The 23,594-nt window shown below is 38.7% G+C and overlaps 1 protein-coding gene across 3 annotated transcripts; it reads left to right on the top strand.

Annotated features, from left to right (window-relative positions):
* On the top strand, positions 1-22,624 carry LOC119148997 (solute carrier organic anion transporter family member 1C1-like). 3 transcript variants are annotated; one of them, XM_037389805.1, is made up of 16 exons: positions 24-90; positions 189-266; positions 2,307-2,452; positions 3,079-3,220; positions 3,331-3,463; positions 4,899-5,029; positions 5,248-5,394; positions 9,899-9,997; positions 10,756-10,992; positions 12,142-12,306; positions 13,641-13,836; positions 16,203-16,368; positions 17,947-18,128; positions 19,562-19,626; positions 20,800-20,917; positions 21,700-22,624. In XM_037389805.1, the coding sequence occupies exons 3-16, from the start codon at positions 2,342-2,344 to the stop codon at positions 21,920-21,922; spliced, it is 2,115 nt and encodes a 704-aa protein (XP_037245702.1). In that variant the 5' UTR covers positions 24-90; positions 189-266; positions 2,307-2,341; the 3' UTR covers positions 21,923-22,624. The 3 variants fall into 3 exon arrangements, with proteins under 3 accessions (XP_037245701.1, XP_037245702.1, XP_037245703.1); XM_037389806.1 differs by lacking the exon at positions 189-266 and adding an exon at positions 865-921 and having other exon boundaries at positions 29-90; XM_037389804.1 differs by lacking the exon at positions 189-266 and having other exon boundaries at positions 1-90.
* Positions 22,625-23,594: the final 970 nt, after the last annotated feature.

Raw genomic sequence — 23,594 nt, 5'->3', positions numbered from 1 at the left:
GGCAGCGCTTTTGCTGTGACGTTGCACTGGCTTCAAGCCTGAAAGCCCTAGGGCAGGGAAAGAAACAGTCTGACACCGCAGTGACACAAAGTAAGTTTTCTCTCTCTGCCTCTTGCTGTCTCTTCCCACTTCCACTAACTTCCTGCTTCTTTCCATTTTGTTTGTTTGTTTGTTTGTTTCATTGTTAGGTGCTAGCACAGGATAGACTAGCCTTTTTGTACATCTCAGTGTCACTAAACTTGAAAGAGATTATGTAAAGTGCAAAGGTAAAAATCTGCAAATTAGATATTTTTTTAAAGGATAAGCACTGTGATAAAGCATCCCACTGTACAAAACCTATTCTTTACTCTTAATTAAAAGTTGTCAGAAATTGTCTTTTCTTATTTTTCTTGCTTAATTTAATTTTAAATACCACTGATGTCAATGATTCATTGGTTTGCCAAAGTTCAGATTTTTATAGAGTTGTTATGGAAAATATTGTTTCATTATGCATAAGAGAAGTATTTATACAATTTAACACTTTTTTTAAGTTTAAGGTAGGTTATTAGGGTGGCAGCATAACATTAAATATTGTGAAAAGAAAACCACGTCACTCATTTAAATACTGTTTATTTAACAGTCAGATGTTTCACAAAGTTAATCATCAGCAAAATACAAATCAATAAAGAATGTATTTGTTTTAGAGAACTCTGTATTTCAACTCCCATCCTGAAAATATTGGGGTACCATAATTTAATTATCTATAACTTCTTTTTTCAGTGTTTTTTGATTTGAGAGCTGCTGAAGATGGTCTAAGGAAGGTTAGGTCCCTTTAGAAATGTCATATGTGGATCACTGAAATATACATGTGTTTGCTTTTTATAGTCACTTTTGGTGGATCCCACTTGAGTAGGATTTGGAACTAAAACCTAAAAAATTAAGGTAGAGAGCTTATGAGGCTTTATATCTCTATTCGCCATTAAAGCTTATTTGCAATCATTAGGAGTAACTTTTGGGGGGCTGCTGGATTGCTAAGAGAGTGTTGTCCTTTCTGGGCATGGGTAGACATTTCTTAGGAGTCCAGGTTGCTCCTGGACATCTTGCTTAGGAGAACTGAGCTCTCCAGAGGAACAGAGTGACCATTGTGGGTTAGCCCAGGACCCTGCCACAGCACTAACACCCCTGGTGTCGAAATCCTTTGTAACACTTAAATGGCCTCTGCTCATGGGTCAGCTGGCCCCTGGGGCCTGCAGGAGGGGAGCTTCCAGAAGTTCCCAGAGGAATTAAATAGAGTGGGATGTCTAAGATCCCACTGTCTTGCAGGGAGAAATGTTACAGGCCAATTTCTTGACTTACGTTCCTTTATATTCCTCTAATACATGTGCCAGTGTATATTGAAGCTAACTAATTGATTTCGGTACTACTGCACTGGTTTTCCAACAGAGGAACTTGGCAATAGCTCTTTTTGACTTGTTATCATTCCAGATCTCTCTGTACTAGCTGGTTTCCCCAATCAGCTCAGTCTACATCAACCAACATAACTAAGATGACTTGTTATATCAGAGCCAATTTTTAAATGGAAAACTTTGGCAGTCTCATTGAAATAGCTATATTTATCATCTATCTTGCAGGAACTCGTGGAGACTTGTGGACTTAAAGATAGTAATTATTGGTTTCTTTTAATCAGTGCCCTCTTTTTCCCTAATAACATCTTCACCTGCCATATCTCTTCTCTACCCTATTTCTCCTCAGTCGTTATTTGTGGTCTGATTCTACAAACATTTATCCGATAAATAATGTTTTTAGGAATGTTGACAGGATGGTACAGAGTACTTGCTGTTCAGTATTACTGCAAATTCATAGATTATGCAGTTAGAGAAAATCCTTATAAATATAATAGAATAGCAGAAGCCTACTGGATCATACCAAAGGTCTATTTAGCCTGGAACAGTGATCGAAAGCGGATATTGAGAATATAAGAATTGGTTCAAGCATGGTGATTCTCTGACATAACCTCTTAACCTCCAGCTTCCTAGGGACTTTCCTTCTCTGCAAAGATTTCTAAAAACTGTCAGCCATTTACGTCTAAATTTTCTATTTATCCAAGAAGTTCCTGAAGTATTTTAAACAGCAGACTCCACAAAGCAGGTGCATCAATCCTCAGCATATTACAAAGACACTTTGAGCACTGTTTGACAACCTTCCTGAGAAAAGGTGTCAATGTGTAGGCATCTCAAATAATGTCTCACCGTCTAGTATGCTGAAAAACATTGGAACCTTTATTCTTATGCAAATAATAGTTAATCATAGTGATATTTTCCAAACAGGAAGACCTATATTTCAGATCTGGGGGAGGAAAACCATGGACAGGCCAAACACTGCTGGTGAAGTTAAAGGCAAGTCACTCTTCCAGGACAGCGATGGCAGCACAGTTCCTGTCAAAAGCGTGTGCCATAATTGTTCAAAGTTAAAGGTATGGAGAGGAGCCTTCATAACATATTTTCTCTGGAATACTGAAAATGATAATTTGAAGTTCTATCAAAATTTAGTTAGTTCTGTATGACACTGTTTGACACTACATGTGTTAGAAACGATGCTCTAGGTTGTGATTCCAAGCACACAGCAGTCAGTAAATGTGTTGAGAAGTTAAAAAGTGAGGCCATATTTTACTAATGAATCATTTAGAGGTGTGCTGTAGTCATAGTGGTAGCTGCAGCTTTATCTTTTTATCCATGTTTTTTAGAACAGAACAAGTAGGAGGAACAAGACATGCCGTAATAATAGTACCAGTAATGAACAACATTATGCTGAAAGTTTTCCCTAAGGGGGGAAACAGCTAAAACAGTACGGGGTAGAAAGGTAGAAGGTGCACACAATCAGTGTCAACTTTCTTTTTCTTTGCAGTAGAAGAGGCTTTGGAGGCCACCCTGAAAGAGAAAGTGAAATCTTCTGTTTTAATGAAAACAATAGGAAGAATCTCTGCACAGAGAATTAGAAAGCAGAACTTAGATTTTTGTGTTTCTTGAGTACGTTGCTCAGGCGTTCCAGCCATGAAGAAAAAATTGTTTCTTTGCAAACTCAATTCTTTTCTCTCTTCAGATATTTCTTGGAGCTCTAGCTTTTTCCTTTTTTGCCAAAGGATTTTCTGGAAGCTACATGAAGAGCATGTCTAGTCAAATTGAAAGGAGATTTGAAATCTCATCATCAATTGTTGGCATTATTGATGGCAGCTTTGAGATAGGTAAGTGTACTTTCTTTGACAGTGGATAAATACTGCTTCTTAATATATTTTCCCCCTTAAAAAAATATCTCTTTTTGTAATCTTACTGGTTCTCTCTCTTGTTGATACAGGTAACTTAATGGTAATGGTGTTGGTGAGCTACCTTGGACCAAGAGTTCATCGACCAAAAGTAATTGCTGTTGGATGTCTCATCATGTCTTTAGGAGCATTTTTGTCAGTGTTGCCTCAGTTCCTAATGGGACGGTAAATACAGAGCTTTCACGTTGTGCACTAATTAAATTTGACCATATGAAGTGTTATTTAATCTTACACCTGAGTTAAAAGCTTGACAATAGTAGTTTCTTCCAGATAACAGGAAGGTTTTAATAGGTGGATTTTTTATTATTGGCTTTCTGATTTCCTCTCTGAAAGCTTACCTCTTTCTATAGTTAAGTAAGACAGAAACCTCAGGTTTCTACAGAACTTATACATAATTAGGGATAAAGCAGGTTGAAGTTTTCACCTGCAGTGTACATATATGTAGACACATGGGTTTTTTTCAACTGTTCTGCTTTTTTTTATATATACTTAAATGGACTGTACTGAGATATTGATGGAACAGGTTGCTTTCTGCATGGTGGCTATTCATGCTAAGCTCTTCAAAATTATGCAGATTTGTACGTATTTCCGCTGAACTCAGGGATAGTTAAGTATCTAAATACACCTTTACATCTAAGCTTTAGTGCTTACATTGTTGTTAGAAGCAGTTCATACCTCTACAATCCTTTGGCATCCTTACTGAATAGTAGTTGAAAATAAAACCCCTTTTTCCCCTCAAAAATTAGAATTTATTTGTGCATCTTCTTTAGTTCCAAGACCAATACCTGTGAAAAGGAGGGCATGAAAGGAATTGTATGTGAGGACCATGATATGGGAAGTGGCCACAGTCATTTGCTCTGCTTGGGAACCTGCACTGTGGGAGACAGCACAGGCCAGACGCAGAACTATGGAAATATCTGATTTAATCCAAGCTCATGGCCGAGTTCTGAAGATTACCCATTCTCCACAACACTGAACAAAACATAGTGGCAGTGGGGACCTCACTGTCATCCATCACAATATTAAAGGTTACCTTTTGACTGCACAGTCAGAGGGAATATCTGCTCTCCATTTATAGCAATGTAGCGTAAATGTACTCAAGCTGGTTTTAATTTGCTTAGCAGAGTTGCTGTAGTAGCTGGCTGCCTAAATACAGACAAACACGTGTGTTCTGCAGCCTGTGTTAATCTCTTTATAGACACAGATAGGCTAAAACTAGCACAGAAATCTCTGTTACATGTCTGTCACATAGGTAAGAAACTGGTGCCAGTATAGAAAAACATCAACACTGTTGTATGTAGACAGATGTGGATGGACTCTGCCTCTGTCCTTCACTCTAAAGAATGATCTCTTAAGCCCTGGAAACAGCTTTTTTACTCTTAAGCTAAAGAAAATATTCGGGTTAGAATGATCAGAGCAATTTGAAAAAAGGTATGAAGATACCTATCTTTTTTTTAAGCAAAAGCACTGGAAATGGGTTGCCTCTCCGCTTTGCCTGCATCTGTCAAGAATGAATACATATGAACACAAGGCTCATACACGCTTCCTGCAAAGCAGTCTTTCATGTGTCAGTTGTAGTTCATATAGGTTTTTTTTCCAGTTATAATTATGAAAGGATAACTGTTACTGTGGACAACTCCTCTACAAGTGTATCAGCTTGTTCCCCAGCACCGTCTGAGGGCCATCCAGTCACAGATGCTACAGAAACTCTCAGCACAATGAAAAATTTTGGTAAGCAAAAGCTCTGATGCTGGGTTCCCTTCTTCTGCTTGTCCCCGTTTTATATGCTCTCTTTTACTGGAAAGCAGTAAACCGCCTGTTAGAAACCATGGTATATACAAACCCATGCTATAATGATTGCAAATCCCCATATTTTATGTTATTTTTCTGTTGCAATAAAGTATTGTCAGAATTATGTTCACGGAAATGTAAATGTTTATGGCCTGCAGGATGTGAGAAAACAACAAATTCCTATCTGTGGCTCTTTGTGTTGATGGGGAACCTTTTACGTGGAATTGGGGAAGCACCAGTTATGCCACTGGGTGTTTCATACATTGATGATTTTTCTAAAGAAGAAAACTCAGCATTTTACATAGGTAATATGCAAATGAGTGGGTTTTACGCTAAACATTCTTTTCTTTGACATTCCTGTAGCCAAGAAAATCTATCATCTGCTCTATTCTGGATAATTTTGAGTTGTACAGAGACAAAAAAAAACAATACAAAAGAGATCTTATGGGTTTTTTTTGTAGGATATTTCCCAGGTGCTCCTTTTGCTTTCCCCAAGTGGCTGCTGCTACATGTGCCAGTTTTCTCTGTGATTAAGAGAAGCATAACAAAATAGTCATTTCTCCAAAGTGAGAAGTCATGTCTGTCTTGTCTGTAATATCATCTTCAGTACCGCAGCTTCAGAGGATAAAATTATTTCTAATCACTAGCACAGATAAGAGAATGATCCTTAATGTAAGGATCAGTAAAGTAATCACAGTAATGTAAACGTGTTTCAGAAGCTTCTACCTGACTTTTTGAATTTCACATGCAGCACACTTCCTAATGAAAGTTTTTTAAATTCACGTTACCAAAGGAACAAACAAACCTTTGCCAGGGTGTTGTAACAAATTCCTTCTAACTGAAATTTTGTTGTTTTGATGGAAGATAGGTTGTTGCCCAAACACCAAGACTTACACCCAAGCAAATTAATTTCTTGCCAAACTGATTTAATAACATGGAGTATTTGCATGGCTGAGGGAGGTCAGAACTGCTGCCTGAAGTAAACTTGATGAAATTGAATTGGTCATAAAGACAGTAAGACACACAGTTTTAGGAAGAGCTCAGTATGTAATGCTACAGGGTAAGGTCATTTCAAATGCCTTCATTAGGGGATGAGGAAACCTGCAGGCTGAAGAGAACAAAGTATTGTGAAGGGACCTGACAAAAAAAAAAAGTTCCACTCAGCAGTTATTCAAAGAATGTGAAATCACCTCTGAGCTTCTAATTAAAGGTATTCAAAAAAGTCCAGCTGAAATATTTTCTTGTCAGAATCTGGTCTGGGAGAGATCGTGACAGGTTGGAGGCTATTGGGGAAGTGAGATTAAAAATATAAAATAGACACAGAGAATAGTATGGATTCAACCAAAATGAAAATTTGTTTCGGTCATGCAAGTGAAAGGAAGTATTTTGTTTACAAGTATCAAAATGTTGCATTTTAACAGTCTGAAAAGCCATTTTCAGTCTCTTACACCATTTTGATGGACTGACCCAATTTGCAAAAAAAGTAAATATTGAAATAGTCTTTTCCACAGAGCTGAAACTCCTTTTCTTGACCAGTTTTAGTTGTTTTCTATATCTGATTTTTTTAACAATTGACTGAATCAGTTTAAGATTAGTGTTTTTGTAAAACACATTAAAAAAAGTCCTATAATGAAAAAGTCAAGCCTTGCTGATGAATTTTGACCATTGATCTTATTACTTGAGTCTGAGCAAGAAGTGTCACCTTCTTGTCTCTCCTTTTTCTCCTGCCCTTAGATGTTTTGTTGAGCAAGAACGTAAATTATTTTGAAGCAGACACAGCTTTTTATGGAGTGTTAATATAATCCTTTTAACTATTTTTGGCAGAGTTATAGTGCAAATGACAATTTTACAGCAATAAAACCAGAGTGGCCATAGGAAGGAACAGAAAAGTAAAATTAGTGGTTTTGTTAAGATGCTTTATGGAATTTAGTAGAGGACTGTAGTTTTTCTGTAGAACTCTGTAAGACAGGAAATTGATTTGTTTTCAGGAAATTCTATAGATTTCAGACTGAGTTTAAAAGAACCTTTTTAATTTACTTAGTTCTACCAGGCCATCAACACAGTCCTGAGGTGGTACAATGCACTGTACGCCATATACAGTCCTGAGAAGTAATTCTGTGTAGGGTCTCTACTCAGTACGACTGTAAGTTATAATGATCTCAGTCTGTGTCTAAATCCAATTGGCATTTGGCAAGGGTCAGGAATCTTAGGATCTCAGTGGTTGCTTTGTTCTGAGAGGACCTTGTTGGAGTGACCTTTGAGGCCAACTGCTCTGACTGAGAGGTTATTCCATAAATGCTGCACCATGCTAAGCACCTAGTTTATTTAGCTATTTTATGGTCTTCAGATGTTCAGCTTCTGTTTACGTGCCTATAGAAGTGTTGCCAACAAACATAAGAGGGTTGCACCTATACTAATATAATTTCAGCAGCCAATTTTTAAGAATTTCTGGTTTGCTTTGAAACTGAATGTTGACATGGCTGATTAATGGCAGTAGCCATCAGACTTACCATGTAAGAGGTATAATAAACAATTAAATATATTTAATGAGTATTTAACTTCCGTGGGTTTCTCAGTAAAGAAGAGGTTTTGAATGAATAAAATTTCATCGAGTTGAGCACTAGCATATAATCTTGTATCTATTGAACCCATGGCTTCAGTAGAAACATATCTGAAGCCAATGTATGTTGGAAATTTTAATACCTGTTATGGTGTGCCAAATTACTCATCAATACAAGGGCTTAGCTGAGCTATGTTCAATATGCAGCAGCTGATTAACTGACAAGCATGTATGATTTTTGCTTTGTGGTTTAGTCTGTTCATTAATTACAAAGAAGAAATATTATGAAGGAAAAATATGCTGAGAAAATATCACAGTGAACTTATTTGGTTTTGTTTTATCACAATACAAGCATATTATCTTAGTGAAGTCATTCTTGAATTTGAAGGGTATGCAAGTGTGAAATTTAATTTAAAAACTATACATATGCAAAGTTATTGCCTTATGGTTCTTAGCTTATCGAATAGCTTATCTAATAGCTTAAAGAAATATACTGCATAGACTACACAAGGCCATTGGTATGGGTGTGCTGTTTTTTATGTGTTTATTTTTGAAATTTGCCACTGAGTATTTGAACTTTGGAGATGAGCTTGTCTAGTTTTGAGTAGTAAGTTCTACTTTAGACTCACTGATAAATAAACATAAAGAGCTAATTCCTGCCTTCTAGTGTCAAAATCCTGACTCTGTAGAAGTCAGTCATTTTGGAAGCATCAGAATTTAGTCTAAAAGACTAATGAAATAAAATGAGAAAACTAAGTGAAAGCAATATGCAATTGGAGCAATGAAGCAAAGACAAAAAATTGTATGATTAAATTTTGCTGTAGGAGTTTGTTACAGTAGTGCTTGATCATAAGCTGAGCAAGCACTATATTCAGAAGACACTTTGCAAAACCAACAGGAGAAAAATCTCTGCAGTAGAAAAACACAGTAGTGTTTACAGAACATAGTGCTGAATGTAGGCAAGAACAGACAAGCACTTGGTCAAGAATTCAATTTTTTCAAAGAGAATTAAGCCTTCTGCAATTTTGAACAGCTCCTAGGCGGCAGTTCCATGCTGGAATTCAGAAATCCAAATCACTGACCTTTTTTTGAAACTGTTACCCCCTTACAACTAAACTTCAACGGATCAACACAAGTGACAAGGGAACGTGAGGACCTGTGTTTGAATTATTTTGAGGGTATTTTATTTTACGTTGATTACCAACAGCAGTCACCAAAATCAAAATTCACTGTATCTACATACCCTGTCAGCAAAATGCAGTCCCAGTTTCCTAGGTTTCTACTAGCCTTCACAGCTTATTATTTGCCTCTAGGGCCATCCCACTTTCTTGTGATCCCATGTTATCTCCTTTATAAGTAAAGACAGAGCAGGAAATGGAAGCCTCAGTGAGGCCAGCAGCAAAACTGAAAGCTGGTTTCAAAGAGGTCATTACCTGGTCACTAGATTTCTTGATTCTTTTTACAGCTGCATAAATACGTATTAACACAACAGTTAGCTGATTTGTTCATTCTGAATCCAAAAAGATTCTTTCTAATGAACTTTGATTACACACAGGGATGCTTATATCTCCTTGTTGCCTACTGAAAATATTCTCAGGGTCCTGTACCTAATTCCATGTCCGCTCACTTTTATTGTCCCTGTCATCCTAATGTGACTCCAAAACGCAAAGATGCCTTCTTATACGCACATCGTCAGATCAACTATTGCTACTGAAAATTAAACTAGGCACCTGAATGCATACTACAGGAAAATTTCCTGACTTCTACAATCACAGAACATCATGCAAGCTGTAAAAAGAGCTGCAGGTAGGCCTATGATAGATCCAACGGGTCTAGAGTTGTATGTTCGTTTGTTAATCACCACAAGCTGAACAACGCAACTACAAACATCTGAGGAGAGAAGTAGGTAGGAGGAGGGATGAAAATCATTGCAATGTTATTGTCTTTCTTCCTATTTCTTCCAAGACACCAATCTTGCAATGAAATTCTTGTGGGGCTCCACATGAGACCATGCATCAACAAAGCCCTGTGCAGGTGAAGGAGCCCGCTTCCACAACGCAGCTAGCGTGTTGGCAGTTTATGGATTATCTTCTTGCTGTTCAGAAACTTGCCAGTAGACATCCCCTAATGGCCTGTGCCCCTCTTCTGTCTTGTCCTTCCTCTTTCCTTTCTTTACCCTCAGAGAAGAAGATGTGTTTCTCTGTGCAGCATTGTTCTTACTCTCCTGTGCTGCCTCCCTTCTCTTACAGGCCTGGTGAGGTCCTCCGGCATGTTTGGGCCGACCCTGGGCTTCCTGCTTGGGTCCTTCTGTGCCAGCCTCTGGGTTGACATTGGTGTTGTGGACATTGGTAAGAGACCGTGGGGTGGTGCACTAACTGCGAAGATGGCTGGATACGGGCACCCGTGTGCCAAGAAGCACCTTCCCAGTACACTACATCAAAAAGGGGAGCTCTCTAGAAAACTTTTCCTACTCAAAAGCTGGTGTTATTTACATTTTAATATATGCAGCATTGTAGTGTGATTGCCCTTGATACAAGATGCCTGTCCCCACTGAAGAAAAATTTTGCACCTCTTTATGCTTGTGCACACGCTTGTTACACCCTTGCTGCACAGCTGAGAACAAACGAGCGAATGAGAGGCCGTCCCGACGCTGAGGGAACAGCGAAAGGCCTTTGCTCATGGACACTCTCAACACTTGGCAAAAATTATGTTCTCTTAAAAATCATGCAGCAAAGTCTCTAATCCCAGGGAAAATTTGAGGAACTTCAAGGAAAAACTGTTGAGTTTGGGAATGAAAGGAAGAGGGGACAGTGAGGAAATTGAGAAAGGGAAATTATTTTTGGGTGGTGAAGGGCTCTCTTGCTGTCACTGATTCCCATAGAAAGTGCTGGAAGATTGTGGCAAGGAAATCTCCATGGCTCTAAATGGAGAGATCTATTTTTGACTGCATGGGACTGATCTGATACTAGCTACATTTCAATTCCTCATATGAAACATAAATCACCTCTGTTCTGGTCTTTAAACAATGCATATAAGGATAGCTAGAGTAGATTTAAGTGCTCTGCATGATATTTAATCTATTTTCCTGTCTTTCTGTATTTTATAGATACCATCAGCATAAATCCTAAGGATACCCGTTGGGTTGGTGCCTGGTGGCTTGGGTTGCTTCTCTGTGGAGCAGTCAACTTTCTTGCTTCATTGCCTTTCTGGTTTTTGCCTTACTCCTTACCAAAAGAGGGAGAGAAAGAAAACCTGAAGATAAATCATATATCTATTCAAGGAGATCACTGTAAAACAGACCCCCCAGCTCAGCCGCAGTTAAAGTTCTCGGAGGCAGTAAAAGGTGAAAGATTGTTGCCCAAATGTTTGCATGTGAACTCTCTGTATTGGGTTCATTCCGAGCTGAGCACGGATTTGCACAACCCTCAGAAAAATGCACATTTTTGCAGAGCAAATGATGAACAAAAATCCTCTTTTTAATTTTTAGTATTAGAATTACATGCTAAGGGTGTGTTTCAGTCCTCTCATGTCAGGCAGCTGGAAAAAGCTCATGCTGTTGCTTTGAGCAGCAGAGATTCTTAGTTCAACACAGTAGTTGTCATATGATGTGTTACAGCTACAATCCTATGATTATGAAGGAAGAAGGGGGAAAGCATCCCATCCCTCATTAATGACCAGTCCACAGGCAACAGGTTGCTGCTTCACTGAGGTCAACATGTGGGAGGGAAACTGTTTCCAAGTACTGGATCAGCTGGGGGAGGTATTTCAATGGATTCGTAGCTCCTGTATATGAGTTCAGTGATGCTAAATTAACCTCAAACAGGAAATATCAGACCCAACTACCCATTGCTGGACTCCCTCAAGGGCTTTATTCATATGTATGCATGCATGTACACCCCTTAGTGGCTATGGCGGATGTGTTTTGAACTGTCATCTTTTAGGCAAGTGTGCCAACAGCCAGCCTGCAAGCTAAATGCAGGTTTTGTCTTCACTTTAATTTCATGGACTTAGATACTCTAATCAAGGGTGTCAGGAAAGGTTCCAGCCTTTTTTTTTTAGGTCAGGTGCTTCCTTTCTCTGAATATCAGCTTCATGTGGGACTCCTGTGTGGTTTGTGGAGGCTCCTGCTTTAGACACCAAACTTTTCATTTGGTACATTATAGAAAGTCAGTGATCCTCTGGGGACACTGCCCTATACAGACACTGAAAATCAGTGTTGCAAGCCTTAGTGCCTTTGATTAACAGTCCTGTGTCACACATGAGCTAATCTAGCATTTCTGATTCCCAGTTCAGCATCCACAGTGCCATTCAACCTTGCTGCTCCTGTAAGTCATGTGCTGGCAATGAAGAAAACTCCCCCTCGAGCAAGCATGTGTTTAACCTGCAATATCAGCCAGTAATTAAATCAAAGTTAGTTTTGTTATCCAAAGGATGTCAAAACAACTCTTCTCTGTGTTTAGCAGGGTGTACAGCATATACCTCTCCATTGCAGATTTCTTCCCAGCTCTAAAGAAGCTGTTTGGAAATCCAGTTTTCCTGGTGTACATCTTCCTCACTATTCTGCAGTACAATTCTCTTGTTGGGTTGATAACCTATGAAACAAAGTTTATGGAGCAGCAATTTAATTTATCAGTGGCAAGAGCCATCTTTCTAATTGGTAGGTACCTGTCTTTTTAAATCCCAGTGTCAAAAAGGAAGCTTTTCTTTGTTATTTTGATTCCTTTTAGAATCACAGAAGGTGCTTCTGTGAACTTTTTTGGTTAAAGAAAAGTATGTAGTGGTTTACTAGTTTTCCTACCATATTTTGAAAATGGATGTTGATTTTAGTGTTAATTTTCCCAGTGTTCCTAATTAGTGAGCTAGAGGATTATTAGAACTGGGTGGATATTTTTTGGCTGAAGTTTTTCTCAGTGAGATTTGGGTTATGAATGTGTCTGTTTTCTTGAACAAAACCCACACATAAACTGCAATACGTAACAACTAAAAGAAAAAAACATTTAATTTAGAACATGTCTAATGAAATGTGTGATTTTTCCTTGTCAGAATAACATTATGGTATAAATGTTCCATTTTGTTTACAAATACAAATTTTATAAGCAATAAGAAACCAAAATATAAAATTCTGAGTAATTTCATTGAGCTCAAAGCTCTTTTTCTATTTACCAGTTCTCTCAAAATAAGTTCTTTGTAATGTTCTACAAAAAAAGAATGTTGAAACTATATTAATCTTACTGTGATTAATATGGTCTCATAACCTGGCAAGAAAAGCAGCATGTTTGAGGTCATTGTAGAATTGTTATTCCAGTACTTTAATCTGAAGGCATGCTGCTTTGCTTCGGATCAGGTACAAATGGGGGAATAACTTACTTTTTCGTCTTTTTTTGGAGGCAGGAAAAACCCCCAAACAAACACACAGAGAAAGGCAAACTGCTCACAATAATACCTTGTAAAAGGTCTCAATTTAGCATGTAAATATCAGGGCTGGAGTTTGTGAAATGCTGAAGAGATTAAATCTAAATGCAAATCTTTCTGTTATTCACTCTCAGAGCAAAGTGGAATCCAATGCAAAACCAGACATTGCTTCCTTTCATGTTCTGTTTTGGAGAATTATTTTTTTTGAAACTTTCAGAAAGTTTAATGTTTGATTTTAGATCAAGAAATGCCCATGAGCTAAGACATCTATCTCATTTACTCCAGTTTCTAACAGGCACTTGTATAGATTTGATTATATCTGTATACATACAAAAAACAGTACAGTAAAAAGGCAGGGAATATTGAGGCATTAAGCTTTTTAAAGCCATAACATGACTTGAAAGATAATGAAGAAGTAAGTAAAATTACTTAATAGTAATAGAAAGTCAGAACCTTCAAGGATAAGTCTGAAAATAGGTCAGTATTTGATATTTTGGAAACTACTAAAACCAGATATTTATTCTAAAAAGTGTCAATGCAAGTGACAGAGGTTAACATTTCATTACCTTCTATTTGCAGGTGTGATACTTTTACCCATCACAATCCTGGGGATGTTTTTAGGAGGCTTTCTGATCAAGAAATTCAAACTCCACATAACTAAAATGGCAAAGTTTGCATGCATCACTTTTATAGCAGCCTATTTGTTAAACCTTTTCTACTTTATATGCAGTTGTGAGGTGCTCCAGGTGGCTGGTTTGACAGTGCCCTACTCTGGGTTTGTATCCCCTTGGTTGTGTCATGTTTTATGGTTGCTTCCTGCCCCATGCAGAACATGGTGCACGCACCTGTATTCCCCTCCTCACACAAACAATCAGGGTTTTTAATCTCATTTGGACTACAAACCTTCTATTCTAGAAAACTTCTTGTTTTGAGTTTGGATGAGTTCTGAAACATATCTTCTCTGTTGATTTGCTGTAGCATAATTCTAAATCCTTTTGCATAAAAAATTAATATATGTGTCTGTTTAAAGACAACAATGTTTTTGTAGAAATTGACCTGTATTAGGTCATCTGCTAGTGTGAATCAGTGTGGTTTCAGTTAGAGTGGAGCTACTGAGATTATATCGTTTTACAACTCCCTTGTCGGTGATACACACAAGAAAATACAAGGTTTTGAGATAGACTTGTCAGGCTGAAATGATACCTGGTGTTGGGGAAGGGCAGAATATCCCAGTTTTGTTCTTCAAATTTTGTTTTAAGTGGACGTTTCTTTTTCTAAATTGTTTATTGCTGGCAATTGGCATATTGATGACAATATACCTCTACATTCTTGCAAATTACTAATTAAGATGAAATTAATCACAGGCAAATTAAATTCTTATATTCTATTTCAACGCTTCAACTTAAAGCCTGTCTCCTCCTACCGTGTAGGGAGTGGGATATAAAAAAAAATGTTGGAAGTGTCTTCCCCGTAGTCCCTCAATGGCTTTGACTCTAGAAGGGACCATCCTCTAGATCAGTAGTTATCAGCCTGCGTGGGGCATTACCAGCCTCCCTGGGTATCTGGAGCTGCTGACCTGCCTGTGTCCATTTTCTCAGCTGGGAGGTAGAAATTGTTCATGTCAGGAGTGTGTGCTGCCCAGCCAGGTGTTTCTCCTCCCTTACCAGGACCATGGTCGTGCTTTCCTGAGAACATTTTTCGGACTCTAGCAGCCTGCCACAATTGCCTACTGTTTAAATTTAGCTCAGTCTGATCCAACAAATTTCAAGGGATTTTAAAGGATTAAACTGAATCCAGCAGGGCTTGCTAGATTTTCAATTCAGACAGAAACGCACTCCTGTGTTTTTTGAAACTGAGCCTATGTCCGGGGAAATATCTAAGTTGTCTTGGCAAACTTGACACCCGGTTCAGTTTCTGGTTAGTTACATAAAAGATGTTAGAGGACTTCACAGCAGAGAGAACTCTGGTTGAGTGCAACAGTATCATGCTGTAAAGCGAATTAAAAATAAGCAGAAACATCAGAACAGCAAATACTGAAAGGGCAATTACAGTTTCTCCAGGAGAACGGAGACTGGAGAATTTAGCATGTGCTAGGATTGCTCCAGTTAAGCCACTGACATACTGTTTTACCTGTTCAGCAATTTGTAGTCTGAAGATGAGCAACAGCCTAACGAAGGCTAAACACCCCCCCAGTTATTTTGCCCTCTAAAAGACTTAGGGGAAATCTAACCCCCTTGAGGTGTGTTTTGGATTGAGGGGTAAAGAGGAAGAAAAGGCAAATCCTGAACAATTTTTCCTTTATCATGTGAGTGACTTCAGAGCCGGGGTGATTTGTCGATGGTGGACTTCTAACACTTTCTGAAAACTGAGCCCTGCTACCATGCCCTCAGCATTGCCGTCCACTTTGTAAATTCTCAATTCTAGTTGTCATCCACTTAGATTAACTCCTTGGGGCCTGATTTTGATGTTTCTTACAGAAATGTTGGTAAAAGTGGAAGCTATGAAAGTCCTTGATAATATACAACAAGGAACGAGATCTGATAAGAAACGGGGAACAAGCCCATCCCAGGTGCAGGGCTGCTGCTGCTGCTGAATGTGGTCTGAGCTCAGACAGAAGCAGCACTTCTCACTCAGACTCATGCAACTTTAGTTTCTACTAAGCGGCTCTGATCCAGTGAAAAAAATGTCAAGGACTAATTGCTACTGTAGTTTTATGTAGTTTTACATCACCACTTCTGGCACCCAGATATGGTAGGACAGCTAATACTAAGCAAAAGCATGGCCAGTCTGCAGGTGATAAGAGATTCTAGGTATGAATTTCTTTTTCTTGGGTTGAGTTTTCAAGTGAAAAAGTGATACCAAATATTCCCTCTCACCCAAGAATACCTAGTTTGTGAGTGCCTTTTCAGCAACAATTGATCAAAATGGTAATGCTTTATGAAAAATCTCAGGAGAGCTTTGGTTTAGCTGAAATTAGCTTAGTCTCCCTTTGACAACTTCACAGTCCGTTGGTTAGTAGCAGATACCTGTTCATGTTTATTGCTTCACTTTTCCCATGTTTTTCCTGCCTACTCACTGATATTTTGCTTAACTATATAATTTGACTAAATAATTTGTTCATTTCTTTCTGTTTTCCTCCAGATTAAAGCATCTTTCCTTCCCCAAAAACAGCTTCAAGGCCAGTTGCAATGCTGACTGCAGCTGCAAGCTGGATCAGTGGGACCCTGTATGTGGGGCTGATGGGATCACTTACATGACAGCCTGCTTTGCGGGATGTAAATCATCAACTGGGATGGGAAAGAATATGGTAAATATATAGGTGGATAGAGGATTATTTAGTAAGGCCTGTTGTGGTAGAACAAGGGATAATGGTTTTAAACTAAGAGAGGGTAGATTTAGACTAGTATAAGGAGGACTTTTTTTACGGTGAGGATGGTGAAACACTCGAACAGGTTGCCTGAAGAGGTGGTGGATGCCCCATCCCAGGAAACATTCACGGTCAGGTTGGACTGGGCTCCGAGCAACCTGACCTAGTTGAAGATGTCTCTGCTATTGCAGGGGGGGTTGGACTAGGTGACCTTTAAAGGTCCCTTCCAACTCAAACTATTCTATGATTTTATGATTATAGATGTAGCAGCTAGATTTCTCCATCTATTAATTTTTTGGCTTTGTGATTAAGAAATGCTGTAGACACAATCATCCCTTCTGTATGTTTTAACCTCATAGAAACTCAGTACAAGGTTGCAGGGAGGGTTTTTAAAAGAGCTGGCATGAGGTAAATGAGCTATTCAGGAAAGACATTAAAACCTCAGGCTCTGAACTTACATTTCTTGAATGCTTTTGTTTTAAAATTTAATTTAGATTTTCTTAAAGTTTATTTGCTTCTCAGCAAGATGACCATAAATTCAGCTTTAAGTTTCTCAGTAAATCTTTTACTGTGTAGGTACAACACAGCCAAGAGGGGTTTGCTTTAGAAGACCTTTACTAGTCCTGTTGTTATACTAGCAAAGTCCTGTGGTGTTAACTCACGTGCAGCAGACCTGTATAAAATTATGAGTGCTGGTTTTGCAAACTGTTGCAGATCATACTGGAATTGCCCGCTTTCCTGAGCTGCCTTAGCTCAGGAAAGCAAGTCAAAGCACTAAATTGTACAGCCAATAGTTCTGTAAATATGCATCTGGCCATTTTGTTCAGTGTATCATCAGCAAAGCCATTTCTAGGACTTCAAGCGCTCCTACCTGGGCAAGAACATTAAAAACAGTAGGTTTCAAAAAGTGTGTGCAGATGATCATGTCTTCTGGCAGAAGCAGAATTGTCTTCATGCAACAACAGTGAAAAAGACAAGCAACACTTCCAGGCTTCTATTCATATATCCCATCAACATTCTCGTGCTTCACTTCAGGGAAATTGGTTTTCAAACCCATGTCTCCTGCTAAATTCAAAGGCTATGAAACAGCCTGCTCTCAATCCAGCACCAAATGCTGTTTTAGATACATAATGGTAGATACACATGTTTGCATTTCTGGATCCACATATATATTTTTTATTGTTACTCATCTACTTCAGAGGACTCCTGAACAGAATGGCTGAATTTTATAGCTTTGACCCATTTTAAGCATACGCAGAGCACCTTTTGTCCTAGCAATGGCATGGCTGAAACTAGAATCACAGTTGCTTTGTGACTCTGGAGCAGCTCAGAGTGGCTGGAGCATACCAATGAACTTGGCCATCAGTCTGTGGAGATGATTAGGGAGGTTCTTTCAGTGTAAACAAGAGCCCGCCTGTTACAGGGAGCGAGAAATCTAGCTACTAAAATAGTTTTGTGAGCTGAATTCTGATTAAATGAATTCTGATTAAATAAATTATTCTTCTCATCTCCTTTCAGGTGTTTCACAATTGCAGCTGTGTGGAAGTACAAGAGCATGGGCTTGGCAATTCCTCTGCAATTCTGGGACAATGCCAAAGAGAAAGCTGTACCAAAGCATTTCCCTATTTTTTAGCATTACAGACTGCATGTGCATTTATTTTAGGCTTAGGAGGCACTCCTACATACATGATTATGTTTAGGTGAAATACTTTACCTTACCTTGACCATAGAGCTTGGGGAAAGAGAAATAGAATATGGTATCTACCATTTAATTCCTATTGTTAAGCATGGCATGCTGGTCAAACTGGGGCCCTGAGTCTTTGCCTGTACTCTGCAATCCAGGTCTGTTCAGAGGCACAGAAAGCAAAATGCCTGCCCACCAATTTAACTCCAATTTGAGGCTTAGTAGATACTTTGGTAATGAAGTAAATGGGCCTTATGCTGATCCTGAACATTAGTTTTCACTTCCATTGACGGGGGTGTTTTTAAGAGAGCGATGAACTCGAAATAAGATGTGGTGCTAACCCATATCGAAGGTGACTATGTTGTTCACATTACTCAGGAGAAAAACTTTCGCCTTTGTTGCCTTGTTGCCTCACAATGTTTTCTGTGTTGTGAGAAGTCTGATATTCCTATTTTTTGTCAAGCTGGTATAAACAGAACTATGTCAGCAATATTTTTGTTTTAATTCCTTTGGTTGTAAAGCAGCGCTGCTGTTTTACACTTGGAAGAAAAGGCAATGTTCTGTGCCTTTTGCGTGGAAGTTTCTTTCCACTCGCGCTCGCAGATGAATTGCAATCTTCAGTAGGCAGTGCACATGACTAGATAACTCTCTTGGATAAGCTGCTGGTTCTTCTGAAATATTTTCTAAGTGCAGCTGTTCTTACGGCATGCCTGGATTATGGGCAAGGCTAACTTTGCTGGGCAGTTTTCAGAACAGTAATGTGTATAATGACAAGCCTTTCATGTTAATGCTGAAAAGACAATATACCGATGCACAAACAGTTCAGGAAATGGGCTGGCCATAGCGAGTCTCCCCCCTGCTCCTGTGCCAGCTCAGCACTCCCCTCTGCTTTTTATCAGCTCTTCCAATTCATCTGATGGGCACAGACCGTTTCTCCACTAGTAGGAATGAGGTGATTTTGTAGCCAGGTAACTCACATTCACTGTGCCTCTGCAGAACACTAAAGGCAGAGGCGGGTTTTACCTGCATGTAGCTAGTAAAGATTGCACACCCTTGTTCCCTCTGTTCACCACGGCACAATACAGCCCCTTCTAAAGCAAGGTTGATTCTTGGAGCTTAACTTATGGACATGAGCTGCCTACTTTTAGTTGGCTCACTCTAATTTGCCTGTGCATCTTCTCCCAAAAGAGTTTACAATCAGTTCTCTTTGGTTCAAGATCAGTTTCTGTAGATTATCCCATGTATTTCAATGAGACCTCATCCATTGTTAATGGAAGGAGGCTCCACATCTGAACTTTAACTGTGGTGAATTTTTTTTAGTTAGGGTTTAACTGAGCTATGCTAGGTAAGCCACAGTACTCTTGCAATGGGGCATGTGCAGATTTTCACAGCATGAATATAGCTATGTTGTTCTATTGTTCTATTGTACTATTTTTGTTTCCTTTTTAGATCTGTTTCACCAGACCTGAAATCCTTTGCTGTTGGGATTGAAACTTTAGGTGGTAGAGTACTAGGTAAAACTTCCTTTCTTTGTGGGATCCAAGTATGTAGTCAAAGAGATAGTCCAAAGCATGCCAGTGCAATGTCCTTGCTCCAGATGAGAATAAAAGAAATTTTCTTCTTCTTTGTAATCAGACTATGCATTTCAAAATGTTTGGAGGAGGTTACTACATGTTTCCTGGTATGTAATTATATAGTATGATTATCTCTTCAGAATTTTTCCTATGCAGCAAAGGAATCAGGGAGAGGAAGGAAATTTCATCATAATTTTTGGGGTTTGATTCACGGACACAACTACCAGAGCTTGATCAATCTGGGTATCTTTAACAACTGTGTTCCCTTTTGCTGACCATTTTTCACTTAGAGCTACCATGTACTCTGCCTATTATTTTCTTTCTTGTGTTTATCTGCAATAAATAATCATTCAAGTCTTCGGACATGTAGTCTGTTCTGCCTCGAGCAAACTTGCCTTATCTTCACTTGTTTGCTGATTTTTTTATATCTTCCCCACGCAGACAAACCCAAGTAATCATTTGGATGTCTCTCCTAATCTCCACATTTCAGCTGAATGCTGTGGAGAATCTATATTGTGCTTTTATGAAATAGTTTTCTTCACAAAACTGCACATTACCCCTGAAACAGCTTGCTAATTATATTAAAGCGTTATGACTGTCTAAAAGGAATTCTTCCTGTACTACAGAAGTAAAATACACTTATTACCTAGTTGGTTTTGAGCAAGTACTTAATTTCAGACCTTTGTACTCAGCTTACCGTTTTTAATGGCAAACTGTTGTGTAATACTTGAATAGATACATTAGTATACATAAATATTAATATGTCATGGCACATAATTCCACACAGGGGACTGAAAAAGAAATGTTGGTTATATTATTTCTTTAAACAACAAAAGTTATAAATCTAAAAAAAAAATGCTATTAAAGTAGAATTACTAACATTTTCTTCACTGAATATAATAATGCTATAATCTTCCATCCTTTCAGCTACCTTTAGGTACTTATTTAAATATTTTAACAAATCTTGGAATCTCAAAGCTGGAGCTGGATGCTCAGTCCCATTTTATGCAACTGCAATTCAGAAACCCTGAGATCCATTTCCTCATTTCTTTGCTGTGGCATTAAATGCTGAGATCTTCATGTCTGAGATGATGTAATAATTTTTTTTTGCAGGAGGACTCCCAGCCCCTATTTATTTTGGTGCCTTGATAGATGAGACCTGCTTGAAATGGGGGACAAAGAACTGTGGGGGATCTGGATCTTGCCGGGTATATGATACGAAAGCATTCAGGTAAGCCAAAACCTTTGGTAAAGGGTTGGGAATTTGACTTCTGAGGCAGCTTTGGTCACCAAGGACCAAGGTATACTTTACCCAAGTCAATTGTCAATACTCTGATTAGGATACTAAAATCACCAAAACTCCTTATTTTTACTAGCCCTTAATAGATCAAATAAGCCAAATAATTTTATTCAATTTGAAATATGACATTGCAGTACAGTCTTACATCGCCAGAATGAGTTCCTTTACTGAAGCCTTAGTGCACTGAATAACTCCGTGATGCTTTGGTTTTGTGGGAAACTGGAAAAAACATGGAGTAAGTGTAGCACTGAAGATGCTTTTCCTCATCTGTCATTTCTATGCTTCCTAATGTATAAGACATGTCACAAAATCCACTTGAGGAGGGGATCCAAGTGACTGGTGGTGCATGGAGAGCTGCAGCCAGGACCACTGAGTGCTGCCAGTGGGGGGCTGGGGAAAGGCTGAGACAACAGTCAAAAAACCCTGGCTGGTACAGCTCCTCCTGTCCCAGCCCTACAGTACAGCCTGCTGAACAGGAGAACTCTTCAGACAGGAAGCTTTTCTGCTAGGAGTATAGGACCAGATTAGAACCTGCCTGGGGCTAAATACCATGAGATTGTTTGCTTTCTGTCTGTTATCCCTTAAAACGCAGAGCAATACCTGGCTTAGAACAGATGGTTTTGCCAAGGTGTATTTGATATCTTGCTTGGTTCCACTCAGAATTGGCAGGTTTTGTTGACATAAACATATTTTTTCACCTTTTTGTTTTCTAGAAATGTCTATCTTGGCCTCATTGCAGGACTACGGGCAGGATGCTGTCTTTTATACATAGTACTCTGTGTTTTAATAACGAAACGCTTCAAACCAGATGGCAAAGAGATGACAGATACTAAGAATATAGAAAGACCAACCAGCAAAGAATCAGCTACTGACAACAAAAAAGAAATTCTTCCTGGTGCAAGAATCTCAGAGGAGAGTGAGGAAACTTGTATGTGAGAAAGAAACAAGGTCTTTTCATAACTTTGCCAATGCTTCAGTTTTTCTAAACACAACAGGTGTCTAATTACTGACTTCAACTGCTAGTTTACATTTTGGGGGTTCAAAAAATATTTTTGAAACGTTGACTTTTAATTGGCTTTACCCTATCCTTTTCCTTTCCTCATCTGAAACATTAGAGAGGAAAGGTTTTCAAAATTTTGGGGAACTCTCCCATTCTCTTGCTCTCAGTCCTTTTCTAGACCAACAGTAGGACTAGCCAAAATTTTTCAAGTGTCAAGTTTGATTATGATTGAAAAATTAAAAAGAAGATATCCACAGTAAGCTGCTTTTCCATTTTTCACTGACTATTTCAGGTACTCCTGCTTTGTATATAGTCCTACAGCTCTAAATAGCAAATCGAGTTACACTTGCCCAGTTGCTCTGACAGCCTTTGCTGTGTGGTTCATGGCCAGAGCTCCTTGTTCCGGGCTAGGTCCCATGGCCCATGCTCAGGTGAGAGCCCCGGGGCCATTGGTGAGCACCCTCTGATCAAGAACTGCACGATGTCTCTGGGATTTGGCTTGAACAAATTAAACAATCAAAATGTAATGCAAACAAAAGAAAGTGGTATATTAATTTTGCAGCACATCTCAGTATTGGGTTTGAGTAAAATTACTCTGAGCTGATGCAATAAAGTGTTAGGTGTTTAAGTTTCTTTAATTTTTTTGTGTTAGTGTGTTTGTAGGGGCATTTTAATCCTAATGACCATGTATATAGATAATACCACATGTATATAGATTTTCTTCCTGTTTAAGGAACCTCCAGTAAGCCTTGAAATACAGTACTGAAAACTTGCAAATTCGCAGCTTTCCACAGATATCTTACTTCAGAAAGAACCTTAAATAAGGATGCTTCTAACAGCCATTACTAGGAAAAAGAGTCTCTAAAAATACTTCAGGTGTGGTATTTCATTGACAGCCCTCATGGTGTACCTTCACAATGGGAGAAAACATGTCTGGTAAGATCACTGTAGGTTTTGTTTCCATCTCACAGCCATTTTGCTTTTTTTTTTTTTCTGAAGGGTGTCTCTACTCCCTGCAGTTCTGTGCACAAGCCTAAAACTAGGAAACAAACCTTCTTTCCTTATCTTAAACTTCCTTGGGACGTGGAAGAGGGCACTACACTAAAGAAAATCTATCACACTTTTCCTGAGAAAGTAGCAGATTGGAGAGCTAGAGAGAGAGAAACTCTCCATATTAATGATTTTCTGACCTTTCTTCTACCATCTGCACTGTGTAAGTGCAAGAACAGGAATGGGAAAAGGGTTGATGTGGTACTCACTGAAAGTAAGTTCTTCATATCCTGGCCTGGGGATGGAGTTGTTTGCATTTTGTTGCTTAAAAGCAATGACTAGCTTAGACCAGTTTAGACGTCTTTCACAATCACAGTTCTGGTTATAAACTGCCAGCAGTTATGGGGAAGCAGTGTATGTTATAAGGAAACGGGAATAAAAGCTTCTCTAGTACAGATGATATCCATGCTGCATCTAGGCCTGAAAAGACTTAAATAAATATCCAAATTCCAGAAACCCCACAAATTTTACTCAGAGAAAAACATGGTGTGTTTCTCTCCTGCAAACAGTGTTTTAACATTGAATAAATATATTGTCAATTCTAGAAACACTCCTGAT

Source organism: Falco rusticolus, chromosome 5 (genome assembly GCF_015220075.1).
Source record: "Falco rusticolus isolate bFalRus1 chromosome 5, bFalRus1.pri, whole genome shotgun sequence".
Lineage (NCBI taxonomy): Eukaryota > Metazoa > Chordata > Aves > Falconiformes > Falconidae > Falco > Falco rusticolus.
Note: the sequence above shows the minus strand (reverse complement) of the source record. Positions and strands in the feature narration are given on the sequence as shown.

Bases quoted from the DNA above. Each gene is read 5' to 3' on its own strand.
- LOC119148997 (XM_037389804.1), top strand. From the start codon at position 2,342: ATGGACAGGCCAAACACTGCTGGTGAAGTTAAAGGCAAGTCACTCTTC. The intron at 3,464-4,898 runs GTAAATACAGAG...TTTTTTTTCCAG, and splicing joins CCTCAGTTCCTAATGGGACG to TTATAATTATGAAAGGATAA. The intron at 5,030-5,247 runs GTAAGCAAAAGC...TATGGCCTGCAG, and splicing joins CAGCACAATGAAAAATTTTG to GATGTGAGAAAACAACAAAT.